This window comes from Leptonychotes weddellii, chromosome 13 (genome assembly GCF_054177405.1).
Source record: "Leptonychotes weddellii isolate Sample4059 chromosome 13, ASM5417740v2, whole genome shotgun sequence".
Classification (NCBI taxonomy): domain Eukaryota; kingdom Metazoa; phylum Chordata; class Mammalia; order Carnivora; family Phocidae; genus Leptonychotes; species Leptonychotes weddellii.
Genome location: NC_138381.1, coordinates 14,840,091 through 14,865,309, shown reverse-complemented (window position 1 = coordinate 14,865,309; position 25,219 = coordinate 14,840,091). Strand labels below are relative to the sequence as shown.

Sequence of the window (25,219 nt, the reverse complement as noted above, 5' to 3'; positions counted from 1 at the left end):
CCCCAGAGAGTTCTGATTTGAAAAGCCCACCCCGGCGGGGGCGGGGGGGGGTGTCCCCGAGGATCCTCCCCAGCTGGAGACACGGGCCTTTGAGACTCAGATTCAGTGGAACCTGGGCTGTTAGACCTTGACTCAGACTCTAATGTTGGGTCCACACTCAGACCCCAGGAGGCAGCCTCCCCAGAGTGCAGGTTCCAGCTCTTGGGAGAAATGTCTCCATCTCCTTGTCTTCACCTTGTAAAAAGACAGCTCATTCCCCAAGATCAGGAATCAGGACAAAACACAGCACAACCACATAAGAAAAATAACTTTATTAAGCATATATAATCTTATCAAAAGTACTTCATAGTATCACATCCATAACTGTTTGAATATTAGCTGAACTGTGATATGGACCTGTTATAAATAATGAACCCAGCTACTGAAGTATAGGACTAGTCACTGCGAAATAAAAACAGTCGTGACACACACAGAATCCTCCAGGGCACGTGCTCTTAGGATCTCGTAAAGAATGCCGAGGGTCTCTGGGGGATGTGTAGAAGGGTCTGTCTTCTAGACTTTCCCTAAAGCAGTAATATTTTTTGAAGGAGGCTGTGAAGTCCAAGATTTTATGCTTTAACAATTACAGTCATGAGGGTTTTTTTTTCCTTCATATGGAAAATTATTTTTTGATTTGTTGGGAAATACACATGCTGACCATGCCAGGAAAAACTTCATCTATTTCCCTGAATTCATTAACAACAACTTGAGATGGCTCTATTCTATTAGCTGTTTGGCCTGGATTCCTACAAATAAATTTCCCTTTCAGGAAGGTTATCTGAGAGATGTCAAGGTTGCACAATGAGGCTCCTGTCTCTGTGTGACAGGCCGGCCTTGGGGAGTGGGAGGGGCAGTGATACCCAAAGTGTGATGAGGGACTTGCCCTCGGTGCAAGGAGGTGCCTGGCGCCTAGTCACAGCGACGATCTGCCCCTGCCTGCCTGGGAAAAGCCATCACAAGGCAAAGAGTAGTTGTTAATCCTGGAGAGGGAGCAGGACCAGGACCGGGGTGCCCTTCACCTGGTATTTGGTGTGCCAGTGTGCATATGGACCCACCTGCCTGAGTTTATACAGCAGAGATGACTTCAGTTGGTCAGTTCACTCAGTGGCGGATGGTGGCATAAACCCAGGACAGAGAAGGCAGCTTTGCCTTTGTACCACCCCCCCCCCCACTTCGGCATAATAAAGCTTATAATTTCTCCTTCTGGAACTGGGGAGGGAGGAGGATTTTCCTAAACTAAAATGTATGCTCTCCTTGCACTATTTTCAACAGCCTATTTTTATTCCCACAGCTTTCCAAAAACAAAAGCAATGATTAGGTTCCTATTCTAAATTCTAGTTATCAGGATGCAATGCAAAAAATGAAAAGTCAACATTTCCACAAAGATCTCTTCTCCCCCATAAAACACGGAGTGGCTTAGCAAAGCTGTAGCAAATGTTATCCCCCATTAGGTTTTGAGAAGCCCTGTTTAGCCAATGAGCTTTGACGTTCTATCCATAACCTAAAGATACATTAGGAGTAACAGTATTGTGTCTTATCTTTGAACAGTATAATTTGGGCATACAGAGTACCTATTTGGTCCTGAATAGCAGTCCAAGTTTTGAAAATCTGAGGATGAACAGCTATAAACTGCCCTCATCTAGCAGATTGAAGTTCTACAGGTTCTTGTGTGATTTGCTGGAGAATAGGATGTAGAGTAGGCTCATGAATGCCAGATATTGCTTCCTTCAGTTCCTTTTTTAATATATATTATCCTAGCCTCTGGTCAAACATGCAGTTTTGGTTGCATTTTAGAATTTGACAATAAAGAAGTTTGTATTTCTAAACACAAATCCTCATTAAAAAAAAAAAATCAAAGATGGACCTAATCGTCTTTCATAAGACCTGTGAATAATTTGCTTTAGCACCCATCCATCCACACCCTTTAAATACTGTGCTCTGCGAACAGGCGGCATTAAATGCGTTCCAGATGGGAATCAACAGCTGCTTAGCTCAGCTCTCGGTGAACCCGAGGTTGGCGAGGCCTCCGGCTGTGGAGAACAGACTCTGGAGAGACTGAAGGGGGAGGGAAAATGCTAGAAAAGGAGCACTGAGAATGCATTTGCTTGTCGCTGTGACCTTTTGGCGGGCTGGTACCGGGAATTGTGCAAGAGGAAGAAACGAAAAGCCCAGGCAGTGGCTGACTGACTGGAGTCAGTACTTGTACCCTGATGGCAACAAGGCAGGGCAGGTCGTTGTCGCGGGAGACCCACAAACGGGAGCCCTTCCTAGCGTTCTGGAGAGAGAAGGTGGCAAGGAGGCGGGTGTCCGCACACCAACAGTGCTCTCGTCAACAAGCTTTCCCAGGAGGAGAGTTAAACGAAGGGCAACAAGGAAAAAGAGAGGCAAGCACACACCTCCCAGAAATGTGGGGAGAAATCGCAGGGCAGGGAAGAGGAACCCCACCATGAGCAAGTGTGTGACCAGCATCATCTGTGACGCTCAGTATAGGGGGGGAAAGGGCCCCCAAACAGGTGGCTGCCTTTCTGGGTGGCAGATCCAATGGGGACTTGAGGAAAACGGTGTGCTCCCCATCAAAACCAAGAGGTTCCCCGATGATATTCCAAAGGAGCAGATGCTCCTGCTGGTCTCTTCAGGGTTTCTCTTGCTCCCATTTCTAAGGAACCAGAGGAAGTCTTTTCTGGAATACGCCTCCCTCTGGGACCCAGAGGTGTATGGGCGACCACAGACTCACTGGCAGGTTTGAGAATACACCCCTTTCCCAGCTGCTTCCCACATCTGCTGAGGAAGGGGGATCAAGGAGAAGGCCTGTGAGAACTAGAACTTGGACTAAATGATGGAAAATTAAGGAAAAATGGGAATAGTGGGAAGGAAATTTCTGCCAAACAAGAAAAACTGTTATTTCTTCGCTCTGCATCCAAGAGGATGTCCAAAAGTGTGTTACTCTCTGTATTGGCAAGCTTCGCTGGCCCCAGACAAGGACTTCCAATTCCCAAGGAGTGCAAATTGACTTGCCTCTGCCGATTCTGTGGGGACCCTGCCTGAGGCTCCCCTTCTCCCTCCCCAGTGACCCAAGCGAGCGACCTCCTTCCAGCCTCCAGCTAGATCAGTGCACACTGATCTAACTAGGATCACAGTGTAACGGCCTCTCCCGGGCACCCAGAGTCAGGCCACTCAGCGGGGGTCCCTAAGGGTCGGCCACCCTTATTTAACAATCCGTGATTTACTGAGCAAGCCCATTCATTTGATCAAATAGCTTTAAAGTGTCTTGGCAAACCAGGAGCCCATTATTCTAATGAGAATCTGGGCACTTCATTCATTTACTTTGTTTTGAGAAGAGGATTTACTCCTACAGCTAGGGTAATAATCTTCTCTGAAGAGGAAACTTACAGATATGCATGGCACAAACCCTTAATAGTCATATTGGAATTTAGAATGTGGCAACTCATAGGACAGGAAATATAGGACTATAATTTTCCTCCGTCTTCCCTAATCTCTGCTCCTTATTTCCCTCCTTCCTTTAATCAAAATTGGGAAACAAGGTTGGATAAGAGGATAGAATATTTAAAATATATTAGATTGACAAGGAAAAAGAATTATCCACCAAGGTAAACATACATTGTTGTCTTCCCCCTTTTAATTAAAGAAGGCTAATTTTAATACTGAGTAATAGTCTATTTTGGACACACAACTATTTTTTTTTTTTTTAATAAGTAACCTCATGTCTTCTCAGAGTTCACCTTGCCACCTTTCCCTTTTGGATATTCTGCTAAACTTTAAGACACCATGAGAGTACCTAACTCAGAAATCCAGAAACTCGTGAACAAGAAGGAAGTAAAAGGAAAGTTCCAATATGTACCACCCCCACCCCCCGGCCCCCAGCTGGCTCTTGGAGGGAAGCAGGTAAATGAGTGACTTACTCCCTCATGTCTCTGGCAGGGGACTCTGAAAATATTATTTAGAAGAAGAGCAGGAGGGAAAAAGGCAGGAAAAGAGTGAAAGAAATTAAAGATGTATCTTTTCTAGGTCTCCAGTGGGTTGGGTTTTTTTTTTTCTTTCTATGATTTAACTGCAGGTGAAAACACTCTTTTCTCCTCCTTTGGCATGATGATGATGGGATGTGCTAAGGGTAAAAGTCTCTTGTGGGTCCCAAGTCCCTCATCTCGGTTCTTTTTGGGTACTCATCTCCAGAGCCAAAATCCATGGTTTCCGGATAGCTGGAAAATTCCTGAGGTACAGGGAACTCCTCTGCTGAAGTGTGTGTCCGGTGCCCAAACACCTTCTCCTGCAGCTCGGCGATGTCATTGCGGAGGTCAGCCAGCACAAGGAGCAGGAAGTCGAAAGACCCAGGGGGTCCCTGCGCACAGGAGAGGAATCAAAGCCAGAAGACCACAGACTCAATCCTGTGCAAAGCCATGGCTTCTATAGGCTCCATGATTTGCTACTCCCCCTGCTTGATGGCAACTACTTAGTTGATAACTCTGTGTCCCAAATGGAGTAAATAACTACTATAGTAGCTGGCGGCTGGGGGGGTGGGGGTGGGGGAGCGTTCTTAAGATTGCCTCCTAATTCATCTCCCATATGAGCTGTGGTGACACATTCTCTCTCCTCCCTCCCAATTCTCAGCTACATCAAATCTGGTAGAATGAAAGAATATGAGAAGAACCCTCCTATGTTACTTTCCAAAGAAAACGGGGTAGTGTAGAGTAGTGGTCAAGAGGTTGGGATTCTGTTGGGTTTGAATCTCAGCTCTGTCACTTACTAGTTGGTCTTGGGCAGGTTACTCAATTTCTTTGGGTTTCCATCTCTCTATCTGGAGATAATAATAGCCTCAACATCATAGGGTTTCGTAAGTGAGGATCCAAATGAGTTTATATATATATATATATATATAAAAAGGGCTTAGAGTATCAAAAATGCTCTAAATATTATCTTTTAAAAAAGGAAATGATTAAAACGTTTATAAGGATCATTGACTATAACTGCGACCTGAATGCAGTTGAAAGAATGTTGTAAAGACATCCGTGCCCCATTGACTGGGAAAAGTCCAAGGCCTTCCTCATTTTTCTATGGACTGAACATTTTCTATCATTGCATAGTATTTGTTAAGCTTTAACTTCTCTGTAGTGCTGTGTGGGGCATGTCAAATTAATGAGTGAACTGGCAAGGTTTGGGCTCGTTCGCAGCTTTGCAGTAATATCCTTATCATGCCCAGCCTCTGATGCTGTAGCTGCTGCTTCCAAAACTCTATCTGCAAAGCCCTTAGTGGTGGAGAGTATTTTGGTAGTCACTGATGCTCATTTGAAGAGTGGCAGCTCAGATCCCACTTGCCATTGCACATATGAGCAGACGGACAGACATCCGGGGGTGCTAAGGATGGCCAGGACAAGACAGCTAATTGGTGGAAGGGTTGAGATGAGAACCCAGACGTCCTGCATCCAAGCCGAGGCTGTCTGTCGGTCTTCAGAAATGACACCGATCTTTTCAAAAGCAATGGACTTGCTTGACTCTTCTGTGCTTTGGATACTACTAATTTTCATTTTTTAATCTCCCAGACACTAACATATATCCAAGCCAATGTATTCTCGGCGGTCCTAAGCAGCCATGCATGTGTCTGCAGGGTTTTGGGGATAGGCCTGCTCATTGGACCTGCTAGAGTTGCAGTGCTGGCTAAACTCTTAAGTGTTCAGAGTTATGACAGCCCTGTCGGATGTTTTAGGACATACCTGGAAATAGACTCATGGCATACTGGCTTTTTTTAATCTTAAGACCTCCCACATAAAGATTTGCCATGACAAAAGAAAAAAAATTAATCCCAATTAGCTCTTAAAGTCCTCCATATTCTCCTCTAAACCACTGAGTTCCCCTTGGGTAGCTGAGTCATGGCTAGAAGGGGCTGGCTGTTGCTGGTAAGACCATCTTACAGGCTCATCAGAGCTACACTCCGGAGGACATTCCCCCCGAGGGAGCGGGGCAGATAGTGCTACTCACCGGTGACCCTCTGGGTCCAGGAGCTCCTCTCTCCCCCTGCAAGCAGAAAGGTCAGATTAGCTTGGGGGATCACATGGGAAGCCACCCCTGGGCTCTATGTAGACCCCCACCATCACCATTGACCTACACAAACAAGTATTTTCTATCAGAAACAAATGGAAGCCTGCAGCTGGACTTAAGGGACCATTTGTTTGAATAGAACTGCTGGGGTCAAGTGTCTCTCATTCCGATTTCCCCCAGGGCCGTGTATTTTCAAACTGGATCAGACAAGAGCATTGCTTGTATTTCCAGGCAAACTGTGAAGTAACTTATCAACTTTCTAAAGTAATGCATTCTGACTTATTTGTGGGGGGAGCAGCGGGGAGCTCTGGAAGTGAAAGCACCCACTCGCAGAGACTGGAGCTTTTCCTGTTCTTGAAGTAAACATGTCAAAGGAGTGGGGACACACCACACAGCCCTGCCGAAGAACACTGGCCCAAGAGAAAAACCCCCTGCTGCAGAGGGGCCTGTTTAAAATGCACACTGGTGCTCATTCTTAGGGGTGGTTTTGGTGGGGATTTTTTTTGTTGTTGTTGTTATTATGGTTGTTTACATCTTAGATTTTCTTTCCAGCTTGGGGGAAAAGAGTGTCTCAATTTTGTTATGTACAGAGTGGGGAGAGGACGCAGTGCTTGGGCTTTACTTGATGCCTGCCCAATAGGTTGCAACTGGGAAAACTTGGGCTATAAGGACCACTCATAAGACTGACCTTAGAGCCATCTCTTCCTGGCGCACCTGGCGGACCCTACAAGACAAAGGGATCTAGTTCAACAGAAGGAAAATGCATGGGACAAGAACACACGCTGCCCCCAACAATAGTAAATGGATCTCCGATAAAATACTGACCACAGGGCCCCTCCGGCCTTGCTTAATGTGGGACAGATCAGGAGATGGTCCCATGGGTCCCATTGAGCCCCGCGGGCCGGGCTGCCCAGGAGGGCCCGGCATACCGGGGAAGCCTGGGCTCCCCTTTGGTCCTGGTGAGCCTGTAATCAAAGAACAGCTCATTAGCTCCACATCCCACGAGGAGGACAAGGGCTCTGGATGACCAGAGAGTCTGGGAGCCCTTTGCAGCCATTTGTCTTTGCAATCTGCCATTTGCCTTCTGATAGCTCTACTAAGATGCCCCATAGGCATTTTATTTTTTATTTTTTTTAAAAGATTTTATTTATTTATTTGACAGAGAGAGACACAGTGAGAGAGGGAACACAAGCAAGGGGGAGTGGGAGAGGGAGAAGCAGCCTTCCCGTGGGGCAGAGAGCCCAATGTGGGACTCAATCCCAGGACCCTGGGACCATGGCCTGAGCCAAAGGTAGTTGCTTAATGACTGAGCCACCCAGGCGCCCCCCCCATAGGCATTTTAAACTTAACATGAGCAGAATTCTCCATCCTTATATAATCATGGTAGACCACAGTTCTCCAAAAACATCTCGACACCCCTTCTCTGTAAGAGAATAGCTTACTTCATTGTGTACCATAATACTATATAATGTGTGTGTATATAGTAGATATACATTAGCTAATGTATCAAATATAGATGTATATAACTATATCCATACAATACATACACAACAGAATAATATTGCACGGCTATATACACCACCTTTTGTTTGTCCATTTATCCACGGATGGACACAGGTGGCTTGGCTATTGTGCATACCATTGTCATGTGTACAGGTATGCAAACATCTCTTCAAGATCTTGCTTTTGATTCTTTTGGATATTGTACCCACATGTGGGATGGCTGGATCATATTAGTTCCACCTTTAAGTTTTTGAGGAACCTCCATCCTGTCTTCCACAGTGGCCGCACCAGTTTGCATTCCTGCCAACATGGTGCAAGGGACCCCTTTTCTCCACAACCCCACCAACACCTGTTCTTTTCTTGATAGCGGCTTTCCTAATTTTGCCTTCATTTACACAATCAATGAACTTCAGAGATCACTGTATGTCAAGTGTCCTTAGAATGTGGGGCTTTGATGTGCGAATGGCAACATCTTACACATGAGAGGGGGGTCGGGGGAGCAGCAACCACCCCCTCACCACCAACCCAGTGTAGTTTCCCATGCTGACACTCTAGTCTGTGATTCATCGTAAGCCCTGGGACTGGACTTTTAGTTATGGATAAGAGAAACCTTTTTATCTCTCCAAGCTGTCCCAATACATCTCAATGGAGGACATCACAAACCGATGCTGGAAATAAGGAGAGAGAAAGGAAGGATTGGAGGACAAAGTAAGGACACAGTCCATTGCTAAAGTTAGTCCTCTGTTACTCTCTGCTCCATCAAGGACCCTGGACAGCTCAAACTCTGTTAGAAACCAGACGGCAGAATTGGAAAGGAAAGCTAGCAAGTCATTCATTAAGAAGACAGCCAGCCAATGGTACTCTTGTTTCTACTTCATTTGTCCTTGTTGGAGTGATTTGTAGACTGGCCTAGAGATGAACTTCTTCCAGGGAAGCAGAGCAAGAACATACTCTTAGAGAAGGGTGGGGAACTCTGTGCTGGGAATCAATTTGCAAGGAGACCCACATCTACTTAGAAGCAGCAAGAGGCTGCCTGTGGGAGGATCTGGAGAAAATTTCACCATGGGCTAGAGTACCTCAGGCCAACGGAGTGAACAAGGTCAACCAAGGTCCTGGACCAGTTCTTGTTCCCTATATAGACTGAGACCCAGTTTGATATGTTTGGTAGAAACCAGGAGATCAAGATATAAGTGAAAAAGAAAACAAGTAAATAGTCTGGAAGGCATTTGGAGCCTTTGTTTTTGTTGAACTTCCAACCTCAAATCTGCCCATATTCTCGAATAAACCCTCCCACTCTTCCATGTCCAGTTCAAACCCAAGTCCTGGGATCACTGCAGGCCTCCGTGGTCTCTCCTGGAAGTTCCCACAGCAGGAAGCACCTGTTCACTTACTTAGGGGCAGGCAGATACCATTTTCTTCTATTTGCCTTTGCTCTTTGTGTCTTGTCTTTGTCATTAGAAGGCCAGGTCATCAGTCATAACACCTAGCACACTACTAAGCAATGATAATCAGGGAGAAGACACTCCATGTTCTAGAATCATCTGCTAACACTAATATCATTTCCTTTACTGGTGTGGATTCTGTTGATCTATCTTATCTATGGAGGGACTTATAATAAAATATAAAACATCATGTAACTATTTTTTAAAGTTCTCATTGTAGGGCACCTGGATGGCTCAGTTGGTTAAGTGTCTGCTTTCAACTCAGGTCATGATCCCAGTGTCCTGGGATCAAGCCCCACATCGGGCTCCCTGCTTCACGGGGAGTCTGCTTCTCCCTCTCTCTCTGCCTGCTACACCCCTGCTTGTGCTCTCGTTCTCTCTCTCATAAAAATAAAATCTTAAAAAAAAAAAACCCCAAACATTTGCTAAAAAGAAAAATAAAGTTCTCATTATATATTTCTTGATGGAACAATAGGACATTTGGTATTTTTGTCAAGCGATGAGGGTGGATCTCTAAAGCAGTATGCTGAATGCAGGAAGTCAGACAAAAACCACACCCATGATGAGATTCCATTGCTCTGAAGTTCTAGAACAGACAAAAGTAGTGACAGAAAGCAGGTTGGTGGTTGCCTACAGTTGGGGACAGGGGAGTAGACTGCAAAGGGGCACAAGGGAACTTTTTGGGGTGATGGAAATATTCTATATCTTGATACAGGGTAGTGGTAAGAGCGAGCTTGATGTAGGACGTATACATTCCTCAGAACTTGAACTGGATTAAAGGGGTACATTTTACTGTATATAATTGTATCTCAGCGAAGTTGACTTCGAAGAAAAATATATAGATCTATACATATAAAGAAATACAAATGTGAGTGTGTTCACAAACAATAGGGGAAGGAGGAAGTAAGACTGAGGAACATTAGAAATGAGGCTGGCCACAAGGGGTTACGGCTGGCTGATGTGCCCCCATGTGTTCCTCATCCAATTATATTTCTGTATGTTAACATTAAAAATAAGTCTTCATTTTGTTTCTCCGTAACTGAAAATGATCTCTAAGAATCTTACCCAAGCCCAGGACAATGACCTTCTTCTTCCAGATTTCTCCCAGTTATGAGGGTTTCTCAGGCTCGAGGACCCAATTCCCCCAAGCCTCTCATGACACGGGTGTGGGAGCTCCCCGGAATCCTGCGGCTGCCCTCACCCATGCAGTCTGGACCTGGTCCAGCCCACACTCGTGTGAGCTCCCGGCAGGCAGTGGCTGGTGGCTCTGTCCCCCTCCTTTGCTCTCCTCCCCACTCACCTGGAGGGCCCTGGCCCCCAGGCAGCCCAGGAGGTCCCGGAAGGTAGGTGTTTGAGGCCAACATCTTGTTGCCCATGATGTACTTGCCCAGGTCGGCAGCACTGTTGGGGAGCAGGGCAATCTGGAAAGAGAAGAGGATCCCCCGGTCAGGAGGTGACGGCTCCACGGCCAGGAAGATGGTTCACATTTCTGTGTTTGCAGGGGCTGCAAATCCTTTTCACGGTCATTCTCCTCTATCCAAGCCAGTTAGAGCTCAAAGGGGCGGCAGAGATCCCCTTCCAAATCCAGACACCTTCCAGTAAAAATTACTTGTATGAGATCACTTGGCTGGTCAGTAGACAAACCTGGACAGGCTCCAGATAGTCTAGATATCATTAGACTCATTATTCCCATAACTGATAGAATCTACCTGTTTCAGACTTCCAATTTGTTAATTATTTTATTTAGTACCTACTATGTGCCCGGCCCTGTGCTTGGTTCTAAGGTGACAATGGTGATCAAGACATGGGCCCTCAGCCTTGGGAGCCAGGACTAGGCATGTGGCCTACGGTTCACCTACACACTCAGGTGTTCGGGAACTGGTGGCAAACAGTGACCGTCATGGAAAAATATGTCCACAAAGTTGTGGATACTCCTACCTTCAAAAGGTGGAAGCTAACTTTTGCCCTCTGAGTGTAGGCTGTTCTTAGAGACTCACTTCCAATAACTGGAAAATGGTGGAAGTGATCGTGTGTAACTTCTGAAACTAGGGCATAAAGGGCACCAGAGCTTCCTCTTCGCTTTCCCTCCTGGGCTGCAGGCAGCTCACTCTAGGGGAAGTCAGAGGGGCCGCCCAGACAAATGACCTTCGCATTCCTTGAGGTCAGGTAAGCTATGTGAACCCGTGAGACCTTCTGGGAGAACTGAACGCTATGAACCTCCATTTTCCTCACCAATAAAAGGGAACACCACCACCCACCTTTAGGGCCGTGGGGATTTAATGGGAAATGTAGGTTAGGTGCCCAGCGCAGGACCTGAAACATAGTAAGTGACCTGATAAAATGGCAGTTCTAGTCTCTTTCTTTCAAGAAGCTAATTTGGGGGTGCAAAGTCAGGTGGAGAAAGGCACATTTATGAGGGTCAGCGCTATCCCCTCCAGAAGGCTTACTCTGGATCCTGGAGTCCCATAGGAACCAGGTATGTCTGAGATTTTCTGGAACATGTTACATCTGTCCCTACATCCTCTTGGAGGAGGCCCTGCTTGGAAACCCTGGGTCTAGAGGGCGACAGAGGCCAAGAGAAGGAGCATGGCAGACTTCCTCCCTAGCCTTGGCATGTTCTGATGCCCTACACCCATCTTTGGATCTGAGGGATCAAGCCTGGAAGATGAGACCAGCTCTCTTTGCTCCCTTGTAAATGTCATGAGGTGACCCAGTAAATGTCAACCTCCGTTTCCCGGCTGACCTCCCGCTGGGTAATTACATCCCAGCAGGTGTCCAGGGTCCCTGGCTTGACTTGCTGCACAAACACAGCAGAGGATGGGCTTGTGGCATGCAGGTATTTGCGAAGGTCATAGTAATATAGGGAGAGTCTACATTACCCTGGATTCCAATTGACAGAATCATGAATATCACTATCCCGTATTATTAGCCTTTGTCATAAAGTATCTCATAGAGCTGTTGGTATGAATCAGGTAGGCGCTGCTGTAAAGCACTTTGTAAGGACGTACAATTAACATTATTTAGGGTGGCTCAGTCAGTTAAGCCTCCGACTCTTGGTTTTGGCTCAGGTCATGATCTCAGGGTCGTGAGATTGGGCCCCGCATCAGGCTCTTGAGCTCAGTGGGGTGTCTGCTTGCGATCCTCTCCCTCTGCCCCTGCCCCCCACGTTCACTCACTCAAGTAAATATTTATCTGTCAGAGAAAGAGATGGAGAGAGAGAAAGCACAACCAGGGGGAGCAGCAGGCAGAGGGAGAAGCAGGCTTCCCGCTGAGCAGGGTGCCCAATGCGAGGCTCGATCCCAGGACCCTGGGATCATGACCTGAGCCGAAGGCAGACGCTTAAGGCAGACGCTTAACCGACGGAGGCCCCCAGGTGTCCCTCAAATAAATCTTTAAAAAAATGTTACTTGGGGGGCGCCTGGGTGGCTCAGATGGTTAAGTGTCTGCCTTCGGCTCGGGTCATGATCCCAGGGTCCTGGGATCGAGCCCCACATCGGGCTCCTGGCTTGGCGGGGAGCCTGCTTCTCCCTCTCCCTCTGCCTCTCCCCCTGCTCATGCTCTCTAACTCTGTCTCAAATGAATAAATAAAAAAACTAAAAAAAAAAAAATGTTACTTGGTAAACATTTACAAAGCTCTAAGTAGCAAATACTGTTTTAAGTCCTTTGTAAATGTTAACTCATTTGATCATGAAAACAAAAATAGTTTTGTCATCCTTTTTTTTTAAGCTTCTCTCTCTACCTGTCATCCCCTTTTAATAGAAGGGAGGCGCAAAGACATTAAGTCACTTCCCTAGGGTCATACATCCAGCACGTAGTGGTGCTAGAATTTAAGCTTAGCTTATATGGTTCTGGAATCTGTGCTCCTAACACCAAGCTGCCTCTCTCGACATTACCAGTGATCCTCAGCAAAGCATCTCCAGTCACTTTAGTACGGATTAGTCTTCCCAACATCCTGAGAAGGCCCCTTTTGCAGAGCAACTAGATCAAGGTAGCAGAGGAGGTCACAAACGACTGAGAAGTCATTTCTTTGCCTGGCACTAAAGGCCGTGCTAGAATGTGCAAACGCAGACGGCGGGCCGCCAATGTGCGCATGCCCCTGAAGCCCCACTGACCTCTACCTTCGGAGGCTGTCTGTCCCCTTCCACGTGGCAACTGTTGGCAGACTCACCCCCTGGCTTGATTGCCCAGATAGGATGGTTTATGAAGGCAGGACTTGATTCCACAGGGCCTGTATTCCCTCCTCTCCCAGCCCACCGTAAGGCACAGCAGGTGCTCCCCAAACCCCTCCTGAGTCCTCGTTCATGCTCAGCAGCGGCGCCCACCTCAAACCAAACCGTCCATGCAGCAGGAAACTGGCTTCCTTGCCTCCGACGTTCCCCTCAGTGCTGACAGGCCCGGCACCCTCTCTACGAGTTACATGATGGTATTCTCAAATCTCCCTTTTTAGCCAAATCACTTTTTCCCCCTTCCCAAACCAAAGAAAGAAATTATGGAGCTGGAGCCACTGGGGTCTGCATACAATTTTTAAAAACTTCTTATCGGAAAATAAAAGCACAGAATCTGGAAACCCCACAAATCTATATCCTAGCAAATAAGTATAAGGCAAGTACCTTTTTTACAAAAACCTAAGTCAAAAAACGGTACTTAGCCACTCACCAGAAGTCACCCTTCATGTGCTCTGACCCAATCACAGTCTCATCCTTTCCCCTAAAAGTAACCGCTATCCTGATTTTAATAACTTCCTGTGTTTTAAAAATAATTTTAAAGGGGGGGCAAACCAAGAAACACACTTTTAACTATAGACAACTAACTGATGGTCACCAGAGGGAGGTGGGTGGGGATGGGTTAAATAGGTGATGGGGATTAAAGAGTGCACTTGTTGTGATGAGCACAATGTGATGTGTGGAAATGCTGAATCACTGTATTGTGCACCTGAAACTAATATTACACTGTACTTTAACTGGAATTTAAGTAAAAACTTTTAAAAATTGTAAGAAAAAAAAAATTTAAAAATGACCTAACTATGCATGCCCACACACTATGGTTTAGTCTTGTTCATTTTACAGAAACGACAGGTCTTTTAAGTTTCCTTCAATCCGCAGGTCGCTGCTCCACCTCTTTCTTTTCCTTACAATTTACCCACCAAAGAACCCAGGGGAGTTCTGGAACCGTTGAGTACCCCACAGTTGGGGTTTTGCGGACTACACTCACGGGGCAATTCAGCATGTCTGCATACTATTTTCTATCATGGGGTTGGCCATGGTCCAAGACACCCAGTACCTACTTCTTAGTCAAAGTGTATTTGGGCAGATGTCCTACGTTCTTTCTGAAAGAACAGAGGGCATCTATTGCAGTGAGATGATGTTAAAATCCAATGGACAATCCTGCCCCCAGCGCAGGGGCAGAAGTCTAGCCTGCCTCTTAGGCAGTGACTTTACTTCTCTGAGGATACCTGCATCTTTCTTACAGGGTCATGGTGGGAATTAAATGAGATCCTGGATGTAAGACTGCTTTATCAACTACAGAATGCAACACATGCTTACAGGTGCCTTGAAAAATGAGTTGCTCCTCATAATGTTATATGTTAGCATTAGGTCAGATTTGCCACCACGTGTTTGCAGAATTCAGTATGAGGTGGACCAATTCCAGTCGCACCAACCACATGAGAGTTACCACATGAGTTACTGGAGTACTAAGTGTGTGAGAGTTACCGAATACCAGTTTCTGGAGTATTAAGTACGTGAGAGTTAACCTCATGAGAGTTACTGGAGTACTAAGTGCGTGAGAGTTACCGCACGAGTTACTAGAGTACTAAGAAGTACTTGCTACTGGATTGTATGGAGCTCTACAGCAAGGTCTTTAAAGGTGACAGGTATGAGGACACAAAATTTTCAACTCTTTAGACATTTCTTGCACAGAATAGACATTCTTTGAAAGCCAGGGAGGCCAAGGGAAAGCCAGATACTGATTTAGCGACTGCATTTCCGAACATGTGAGATTTAGTGGCACTATTCTAAGGATCCTCCAGGCTGGGAAAAGCTTCCCTATAGCTCCTGGATTTTTTTTTTTTTTGTTATGTTAATCACCATACATTACACCATTAGTTTTTGATGTAGTGTTCCATGATTCATTGTCTGCGTATAACACCCAGGGCTCCATACAGTACGTGCCCTCCTTAATACCCATCACCAGGCTAACCCATCCTCCCACCCCCCTCCGCTCTAGAACCCTCAGTTTGTTTGTCAGAGTCTATCGTCTCTCATGGTTCGTCTCCCCCTGGATTTTTAACTATCCAGGAGAGGAAGCAGAGAACAGCTTTAGGCCTTGAGATATTGAGCAACTGCCTCCCCCAAGCCCTAATCCTCTGGCCTATGAAACGCGAACTTATTTCTTCCATGGACACTTTTTTGGATTTGCTCAATAAATATTAACATCAATCCAAGTTTAACCTGAGGGTATGTGTGGGATATGTTTATGTGCTTTGCTTACAAAGTGTTCCGCCCGTTCTCCCTATCGTTGGATCACAGACTACTTAGGATCGTGATTACAGGATACATATATAGATCTTTGCCAACAACATATGAAAGACCAGCAAAGCCATTCTTCTTCTCTGCCCATTGATCTGCTGGTAGCTGTGGTTCTCATTAAGGGCTGCTTGAATGTTTGTTGAACATGGAAAAGCAATATTGTCTTATGCTTACCCTTTGCCCTTTAGAATAACAAAGTTAAACAGATTATATACGCCTCTTTGGTGTGCTAAGAGCCTTGGGCAGAAGCAATTAAACAAACCAGTAAGTATATGTTTTATCAGTGTAAGAGCAATTTCTGAGTTGCTGGCAAAATAACTGAACTGAGGCATGATAAATACCATCGATCTGGATCCAGAACGGTTGTTCAAGAAATCAGGTCCCCAGATCTATCACAGGGGCATTACTCACGGCCTAACAATGTTACTAGAAATCTGATAGTCTCTGAGGCTTGCGTGGGAGCCTTTTATAAAGTGAGTCAGCCCTCGTTGTTGTTGACACGAGGCTGCTTTCCAATGGGAAAAATAAAGCTGCTACAGAAATTCATCATCAGCTTATGGATGTTTATAGACAGGACGTTCTCAGTCGTAAAACATCACCAAAACGTTAGCTAAAATAGAACTGTGTACGTCTGCCCCAGGACCATGTGTCTGGACGTTTGTTTTACCAAAAGTTTCAACAGTCCTAGCTCATCCTCCGGACAGTTTCGCCACACGCCCCTCACCTCATGGCCTGCTTTAACAGTTACCTAATCGATCCCTTTCTTGCCTTCATCGTCTCGTTGCCCTTCCAACAGCAGCTCCGAGGGTGGGCGGGCGAAGCCAAGCCCGGGTGCCAACCCAGCTGGTACCCACCTCCACGAACGCTCACAGAGGTCGTGCGTGACAACTCATTTTCCTCGTTTCTCCACATTCTGCCTTTTCCCCTCTGCTGAGCCCTCTTACTGCGGGACTGTCTCTAGCCGAGCAGGCACGTACCTTTTGCTTCAGCTGCAGCACTGTCTGCTTCATCTGGTGGAGCTCCTTGCACGTGGCACAGCAGGTTCCGGCCTCCACCGCGTTCTCAGACTTCTCGCCGTGCCCTGCGCGAGGGGACGGGCTCGGGTGGGTTGGGGAGGCTGGAGGCTGGAGGCCGTCCGGACCCCAGGAAGACAGTCTCGCAACTGGCAGTCCCCGGAGGACCCGCGGACAGCGGGACGTGTGAGGGAGGCCGGCGATTTTACGGTTCTCAGGTCACTGACTGCACTCCCGGGTCAGGGGACAGATGGACTAGCACCTCCCGCCCCCCCACCCCCGCCCAGGCCCCCAGTGCTCTGTCTTCAGCTGTTCCCACTCAGGCACCCCGGGATCTTCCTCTTTCACGTGTGAACAGGGGAACCACGGCCCTTTCGTCAGTGCTTCTTAGGAGGTGGGAACTACCAACCTGACATGATTTATACCCCCATCCAAGGGCCAATGTTCACCAGGGCTGTCTGGAATGCAACTGGGGACAGCCAAGGAATGTCCCTCTAAGCCATTTCTTGTCCTCCTTGGCTCATGTGCTTTATCTTATTCCCCCCTCTTCTGGGAAGCCCTCTGTGCTGTCTCCATTCATGGAAACCCATCAACTATCCAGACCTAGGTCAGATGTTCCACAAAGCCTGTCCTCTCTACGGAGAGACCGCGGTCCTGAGGTCAGCCAGCATTTACCACGTGTCCTCTCAAATGGCGGTGTTCTAAGCTTCCCCATGGAGAGGCTACTCTACCTACACCAGAGCGTAAGCCACCTAAGAACTGGAATTTCTGGTCGCTCACGTAGTGGACACACACTACGTGTGAAGTAGAGCGTCATAGGTTGAACTGTTTTCCTGCCAAAATTCGTATGTTGAAGCCCTAATCCCTAGTACCTCAGAATGTGACCTTATTCAGAAATAGGGTCATTGACGTAATAAGATGAAGTTCTACTGTCACAGGGCGGAGACCATAATCAACATGACTGGTGTTCTTATAAAAAGGAGACATCAGGATATAGATGCGCACCCAGGGAGACCACCACATGAAGATGAAGGCAGAGGTCAGGTAATAGGGTAGGAGCCAAGGAATGCCAAAGATTGCTGGCAAAGCCCCCAGAAGCGGAGGGGGGGGAATGGACAGATTCTCCTGCATGGCCCTCAGAAGGAACCAACCCTGCCGACACCTTGATCTCAGACCTGTGGCCTCCAGAATAGACAGGATACATTTCTATCCTTTAAGCCACCCAGTTGGTGGCAGTCTATGACAGAAGGAGCGAACGGATAGACGTGCTGGGCATCAGGAGAGCCCCATGCTCACATGAAACTTCCTCACGCAGTGCGCTGATTTCTCCAAGGGCATCAGTCCCCTACTTGGTGATCTACATGGTGACCGGTGTTTCTGCTCTTTGGGGAGGGGAGGGGGCCTGGGGGCAACTTGACAACTGAGATCTCTGGCTATTCACCTGCCACACCCCATCCCTGCACGTCACGGGAGGCCTATGGATTGGAGGACCCACGTTGGGAACACTTCTCAAGCCAGCAGGTTCAAGTGGGTGAAGCAGGTCTCCATCTCTAAGTTACCATAAGCAACAGGGTCGACCTACAGCTCAGGTTTTGAATGCCTGGAAAAAGCACCTGGATCTATGCGACAAAGGCAGTCTCTAAATCCACCTATGTGTACGCAGTATAACATGACCACCTCACTCATTCCCACTTCCTAGGCTAGCTGTCTTAGCAGCAGCTTCCCACTGATAGCATGTTCAACAGGTACACTTGCGGGGTGAGGTTGACTCACATTGCAGCTGTGTAATACTGAGTTGAATTATGAGGCTAGGGAAGGTCTCTGCTTGGAGGAGGTTAAGTGGATTGGTTAGGAGTGTGGTCTGCCAAGTGCTATTGTCCTGGCTATACAGCTCAGCTCTGTCACTGACGAGCTCCGGAATCCTGGGCAAGTTATCTGACCTCGATAAGCCCTAATTCCTCAACCATAACAATGGAAGAATAATTCCTACGGCCCAGGGCTACCATGATGATTAAGTGAAGGTAAGGCCTGTGAAAGAGCGGGCATGCCACCTGCCAGTAATAAATGGGAAACCGTGCCTGGCACAGTCTTCAGATGCATTGCTCTTGCCTGAGAACCCCAGAATTCTTGATAGTATTAACATGAACAGAATGAGGCAAAACTGACATTTGGTATCTGAAAGTCATCTCGCAAGTTGGTTGATGTGGGTTTAGAACTGAGGTTTCCCGAATCTGAGTCCAACACCTTTTCTACAATTCTGGCTATTTCCTCTGGGCTCTTTATCCCAGTTTAATGTACCAATTTACAGTCCTACTTGCCTACAGAGCTTGGGCTCATGTGAGGAGGACCAGAGTTACTTAGATCCGTCTCTAACATAACTGAATAATACAAGGGCATTTCCATGCAGACTACACTGGGTGAAGAACTGAAGCCTTACCAAATCCGGTTGTGTTGATGGCAGGGAATGGCAGACCCCTGCATAGAGGATCCCCACTCCAGGTTTATTAGTTTTGTCAGCACTGAAGGACAGTTGGAGGACATTCATCTCTGCCAACCTAGCATTCATCCGTTCCATCTCATCTACTGGTCTAATTATATAATCCCATCCCGTAACCCACCTCTCTCGCTCATCAATCCCTCCCCATTCTCCCTCTTGTCCACCTTTGGAGCATCTGCTATTTGCCAGGCCATGTGAGGCAATAAGAGTGCAAAACAGATGAGGACACCTGTTTAACAATTTGCAGCTGACCTTTGTAAGGAACTAGCCCTGTTGGCAGAGCCAGGCCATCGTGAACCAGAGTTAGAAGCCCATCTTCCCATTTCTGCTTCTATGTACTCGGTTAAATTTTCCAAGCGTTGGTGTGATGGAGGCAACTTGATATTTTCACGGTAAGAATAAACCTCCCTAGGGCGCCTGGGTGGCTCAGTTGGTTAAGCGACTGCCTTCGGCTCAGGTCATGATCCTGGAGTCCCTGGATCGAGTCCCGCATCGGGCTCCCTGCTCGGCGGGGAGTCTGCTTCTCCCTCTGACCCTCTCCCCTCTCATGTGCTCTCTCTCTCAAATAAATAAAATCTTAAAAAAAAAAATAAATAAACCTCCCTACTGGGTTCTAGACTCTACTTCATTTAGATCAGGGAGTGTTAGAAGTGATGTATTTTGGGTTCAATCTCCTTTATAGATAAGGAAAGTATCTTGCTCTAGGTCCTCCAGCATGCTGTGTACGCAGGCTGGGAGCTCCCAGGTCCTGAATCTGGCATCGTGGGGGTGCAGGGAGCCGGCTACCGGGGGTTCTGTTCAGGATACCCGGGTGCTCTCTGGCAGGCAGACTCCGGGGCAGTGGTCCTCAAGTGTGACCCCCAGACCAGCAGCAGCACCATCACTGCCTGGGCACCTGTTCTCAAAAATAGGAAATCCTGGGAGCGGGGCCTAGTGCACAGTTGTGCCAAAGCCCTCCAAGGGACTCTGAAGCACACGCATGCTGCTCAGCCGTCACTGCTCTGGGGAGTAAGCTCCGCGGAGGGACTTTGACCTGAAAATGCCTGGTCTGTTCTCTGTCCCTTTGTATAATCATCAGAACACAGACCCAAGGATTAACTGTGTCCATTCATGGGCATGGAGTAACAGAGTAGCAGGGAACAGAGGCTCTGGTGGAGTCAGATGATCAGGATTTAAATCCTGATGCTGCCAATTAGTATCCTTTAGGTTGGAAGCCACAGCTTCTGGGTGTGTTCTTCCAACAGTAAAATGACAAATGCATTTATCACCTGGGTAACCGCCGTAGTAGCAATGAAATAAGACCCGTAAGTTCCTAGACCAGTGCCCAGTATATGGCAAGTGCTCCATAAATGTTGTTATTGTGGGTATTAAGTTCCCTACAAAATAACAGATGTGGGATAGGGCTCTTTACATCATCCTTTGGAAAGAGCTCTCAGACAGTTGGAAGATAAATTGTGTGTGCAGGCCTGGAACATGCAATCTGTTCTGAATCGGGGCTCATCTATCTTGCAATTTGTCTACAGTAATGTCAAACTTGCAGCTAAAACAATCTCGTGTATGCTACGTTAATAATTCATTTAGAAATCTGGGGAGACATCTCTGATCTTGCATGTTTTCAGTCCTCTCAATTCATGCTATAGTCACTGAGTATCTCGAACCGTGACCATGCTCATGTTAAGCGAAGGATTACCCAACATTTTGCTCCAACCAGTTCAGATTTTAAAGGTGCATTATTATTGATTAGCCACATGGGGGCATAGAGCTCTAATTTATACTAACGTCGAGCAGGATATGTATCCCAAAGCATTAGAAATAGAATTCCTTAGATACTGTATTAGTAGTATTTCAATAAACTCAGAAACTAAAGGATGTTCCCAACACATTGCACATGGGCAATGTCACCAACGAACAGAACATGTTTGTTTTTAAAAGGTGACTGTGCAGGTTTGTGCCCTGGCAAGCAGTTCTCAATGCTAATGGCACATTATAACCACTTGGGGGCGGGGGGGGGTTTAAAAAAATCCCATTATGTTGCATCTGGGGGTTGCAGCCAGGGAACGGGATTGGCAATTTTTAAAGCTCCCCAGGCTGAGAACCACTGATCTAGGGATTAGTGGAGCTTGAAAGTTACACGAAACACCTGGCCGCCCCCAACACTTTGAACTGTAGTAAGGGACGCCGGGGGTCATGGTCGCTCTATCAGAAAGTAAACACAAGTTGCAAAATAGAGCAGTAAGCTCATTACTATGGAGCCAACATGTCCTTAATTTGTCTCCCCATCAGTGCTACACAGACTCCCTGGAGTATCTAAGCTGGTTCCAGTGACATATTTTCAAAGCAAGCAAGTGACCGAGCGGGCCCTGCTTGCTGAGCAGCCAGACGGCTCGCGCCACCATGCCTGTGGGCGCATGGCAACCTTTCAACCCCCAACTGCTCTCCACCTGCTCTTCTCACAGCGAGCTGAGGCTGGGTTTGACTGTAAATTCCTCTGACTCTAACGTCAGACATTGGACAATGCAAAGTTCAAAAAAAAAAAAAAAGGAGGGGGGAAAGGAGATTTTAGATCCCACATGTTTACATTCAATTATGTAAAAAAAAAAAACCAAACCCATTATCTCTTCACCAAAAAAATAATCACAATGAAATATTAGGTTTATTCATTAGTCCAAAACAGATGAAGCTGCTTAGCTGGCTCGCCTGGCCCCTAACTTTTCCAGTTGCTGAGCCGAGTATCTGGATGTTCACGAATCATCTTTTAGATGCTGTAAGGAAAGTTCTCGGCTTAGGTGGTGAAGCTGGGCAGGTCTCGGAGCCTTGGTGCTCATTTAGATGGAGGAGCAAGAGATGAGGACTGCACCAGGGCTCGCAGGGCCGGTCGGGCTTCGGTTACTCACGCTACATCCCACCACATTGTGGAAGAGACGCGGGAGGGCGCGAGGGTCCTGAGAGCTGTCCAGTCCCACATTCCTGCTCCTCCTACAGAGCAGGCAGCTGGGGCCCGGAACCTGCCCCACGACCCCCAGCGGTTAATGCTGCCGCAGCTCTGGCTGCCAGAATCCTAGCCCCCCAGCCAAGGAACTTTCCACGGCCTCCCGGTTGTCCAAGAAACGCCTCTAGGGTGCTTGCGTTTTGTTGCCAGCACCATCAAAGTCACCCCCCCCCCACCTTCTTGGTGGCCCGTCGCTTGAGTTATGACTCTCACATTCAGGGCGTCCTTGCTCCCAATTTTAATTACGGGTCTGGATTCCTCCTCTCTGTCCCTTCCCTCCGGACGTCCTTGGTTACTGGTGTTGGAATGTCTTTCTTAGCAAAACACTAAAACCAAATGCTCGTCCTGTGTGCGTGTGTGGTGAATTCAATGGACACCAGTGACTGAAAAATACTGAGAAATTCTTTGTCTAAAGCTGCTGCCGGCGGCAGGGGAGTGCGATTCAACAGACAGTGCTGTTCAGCTTTTTTGTTTGTTTTTTCTTTTTTTTAAACTATTTGTAGCTGTTCTATGAGGAGGAGGATGGAGAGAGAGGAGAAAGGGAATTTGCAGTCTAGGCTCATCTGTAAGTGAGTTTTGTGTGACAATAAACCTCAACAGTAGAACCACCAGACAGTTCTTACTAATTAAACAGAAAGACCTCTCCCACTGATTTCCCTGTAAACAGGAACAAACGGTCTCTCGGTATGGCAGGATGGAGGACTCCTGTCCTGTTTTCGTTCATCAGATGCTCCGCCATCCACAGCAAATGGCTTCACTCTGGGCTTTTGGCTGCTTCATCTAGCGAAGGCGTCTTTGCCTGAAAGCCAACCAGACGACCTACCAAGTTCAACCCCAGAGCTCAGGCCTTTGATGTTAATAAGTTAGCATTTTCCAAATTCTATTTTTCAGGGTACTCTTGTCTGCGAGATGTTTATAGGCCTTTCTTAAGAAAATAATTTGGGGAAATTCAGGCTTAATCAAAATTAACATTTTTGAAAAAGGCAATCTCTTTGAGCCATTCACGCACGTGGCCCATGAACCCTTAAAGTGGGTGCAGTAGCATGTTCTTCCCCAAACATCTGAACCCAGATGCTTCTGGAGAAAGGCTTATTTGCAGCTCACAAGACCCCAAAGCTCTGTAGAACACAATGTGGGGACATGCTGTAATAAACGGTCGAGAGAAAATAGGTCATCTTTAAATGAAAGGACTGAGAGAGAAGGTGCAAAAAAAAGTTGCCTATCTGTATCCCTTACCATTACAAGCACTTCAGTTTTCCCCAGAATTCTCAGCCAGAGAAGTCAAACTGCTCATCACTGAAGTAAAATTGCTGATCTCTTGAACTTGCTCTCTCACACTGAAACTTCTTGTGTGTTACACTAAAAACGTTTAAGTAGTAGAATTCATTTCTCAGGGAAGGAAGCAGAAGACTATGGTCTGAGGACTGACCTAACACAACAGACTGCTAACTTCAGAGACACAAGGAGAACTTCTTGGGCCCCGACTCTGTACCTGGGCCCCCGGGCAGGTCTACACGGCCAAAGCACGAGGCAGGAGGTGAGTGCCTCCCACCGGGCCCACCTTATCACTATGCTCAGACAAGAGCCCTCCCTAGGGTACCACTCAACACAGGGAGGCCATCCGAGACCAAAGAACAAGTACATTTCAGTGGAAAACTCTTACACTGTCTCTGGAAGCTCCAACCAGCTTCTCTGGTTCTCTGAGTTAAAGGCCGGGTCCCAAGGCAGACCACCCTGCCCCCACCAGGTGGGAACTGCTCAGGGGTGAGGCCACGTCCTGTTATTTAGGGATCCCTCCTATCTAATCCCACCCGTCACTCGAGCAGTAAGCGTTTGTGGTTGCGGTTTCTGATGGTTAAGGTCTAGATTGGGTTGCTCAACGCTGCCCTTCATGCCCAAGTCAACAGGTTTCATCTGAACAGAAATGTAAGGCAAAGAGACAATGGAGTTGGCAGGCTGAGTCGCCCACACAGCCCCTGGACTTCCCGGCTCAGAGCATAGCTGCAAATCCAATTCCAACATGAAAACTTAGGAAGCTGCCTTCTCGTGGCTAATGTTCAAGTTGGCCCACGAATTAATGTCAGTGGCTAAAAGGCTGCGCCTCAGTTTTCAAAGGATTAATTCCTCTCAATAAAGGAGACAATCAAATAGGTAAGTTACACACCCGGCCCCTCTCCCACCTTCTCCACCATGGGACAAAAATAAAGTGATTTTAATTTTGAATTAAAAAAAAAAAAAAAAAGGCCTGCAAACATTTTTCCTCAATCCACGCTTCTGCCCAAAAGACTGTTCACCCCTGCTCTAAGCACCTCTGGGCATGTAGGCCCCACGTGCTTTAGACTGTAAGAAGTGCTTTAGACCAAGCCCTCTGATTTATTCACATTATTCCAGATTGCCCAATCCTGTGCTGGTTCCAAACACATTTTGCATCTACTTCTAATATATGGTGGCTTCCTCCTGACTCAACCCGCTTGTTCTCAGAATTTTGCTTTGTAGCTCTTCCATATGAGGCAGCTGTCTCCCAGCTGTTTGCCATCCTCAGCTGATGGCAGTTGTCTTCCACTCCCTGTAGAAATCTCAGGCTACACCCAAGAATCACCGTTTCCCGAGTGCCCAGACCGTTTAGCCTTCCCAGCTCCCTGCCTTCTTGGCACAGGTGATTTGCCCAGGACCCCCTCCCCAATCAGAGATGGTCCAAGGCCCAGCCAGCCTCTCTGGACAGACAGCATCCTGTCCCCTCCCAAGGGGGGTGGAGAAGAGCTATGCCCCGAGCACAGGAAGATGGGAGCAGCTTCCTGGCCTATGAGTGTTGGGTACAGGAGCACAAGGGCTCCGTCTTCCAAACTTAAGGGGGAGATCCAACATTCGGGCTGATCGTATCCCTCAGTGACAGACATATCAGTTGAATTGGGTTGACATAACGTAGATGAGCTTCTCAAACTCTGTGAAGGCCAGCTTTTAACGCTGTTTCACTTCACTGTGGACTGTATTTGCAAAACACAATAAAAACCAATGACTAGAAAAAGGCGACAAAATACAAGCGCTGATCTTTGGATTTAGACAAAATGTCTCTCCAATGGGCATAAAAATGTCTGAACGCTTGACTTCTGTTTTCATGCAATCATGAACCAAGTAACAAAGAGTTCCTGCATGGACTA

General features: G+C 47.1%; 1 protein-coding gene across 2 annotated transcripts in view; it reads right to left on the bottom strand.

Moving 5' to 3' along the window:
* Positions 1-296: 296 nt before the first annotated feature.
* Positions 297-25,219, bottom strand: part of CCBE1 (collagen and calcium binding EGF domains 1) — a 220,205-nt gene continuing 195,282 nt past the window's right edge. The window contains exons 6-11 of one of the 2 annotated variants that reach the window (XM_081801111.1): positions 16,540-16,643; positions 10,336-10,456; positions 6,916-7,055; positions 6,779-6,814; positions 6,031-6,066; positions 297-4,396 (exon numbers count right to left, since the gene is read on the bottom strand). In XM_081801111.1, the coding sequence (XP_081657237.1) occupies positions 4,163-4,396; positions 6,031-6,066; positions 6,779-6,814; positions 6,916-7,055; positions 10,336-10,456; positions 16,540-16,643 (671 nt within the window). In that variant the 3' untranslated portion in view covers positions 297-4,162. The remainder of the gene's footprint in view (positions 4,397-6,030; positions 6,067-6,778; positions 6,815-6,915; positions 7,056-10,335; positions 10,457-16,539; positions 16,644-25,219) is intronic. The other variant, XM_081801112.1, reaches the window with a different exon arrangement.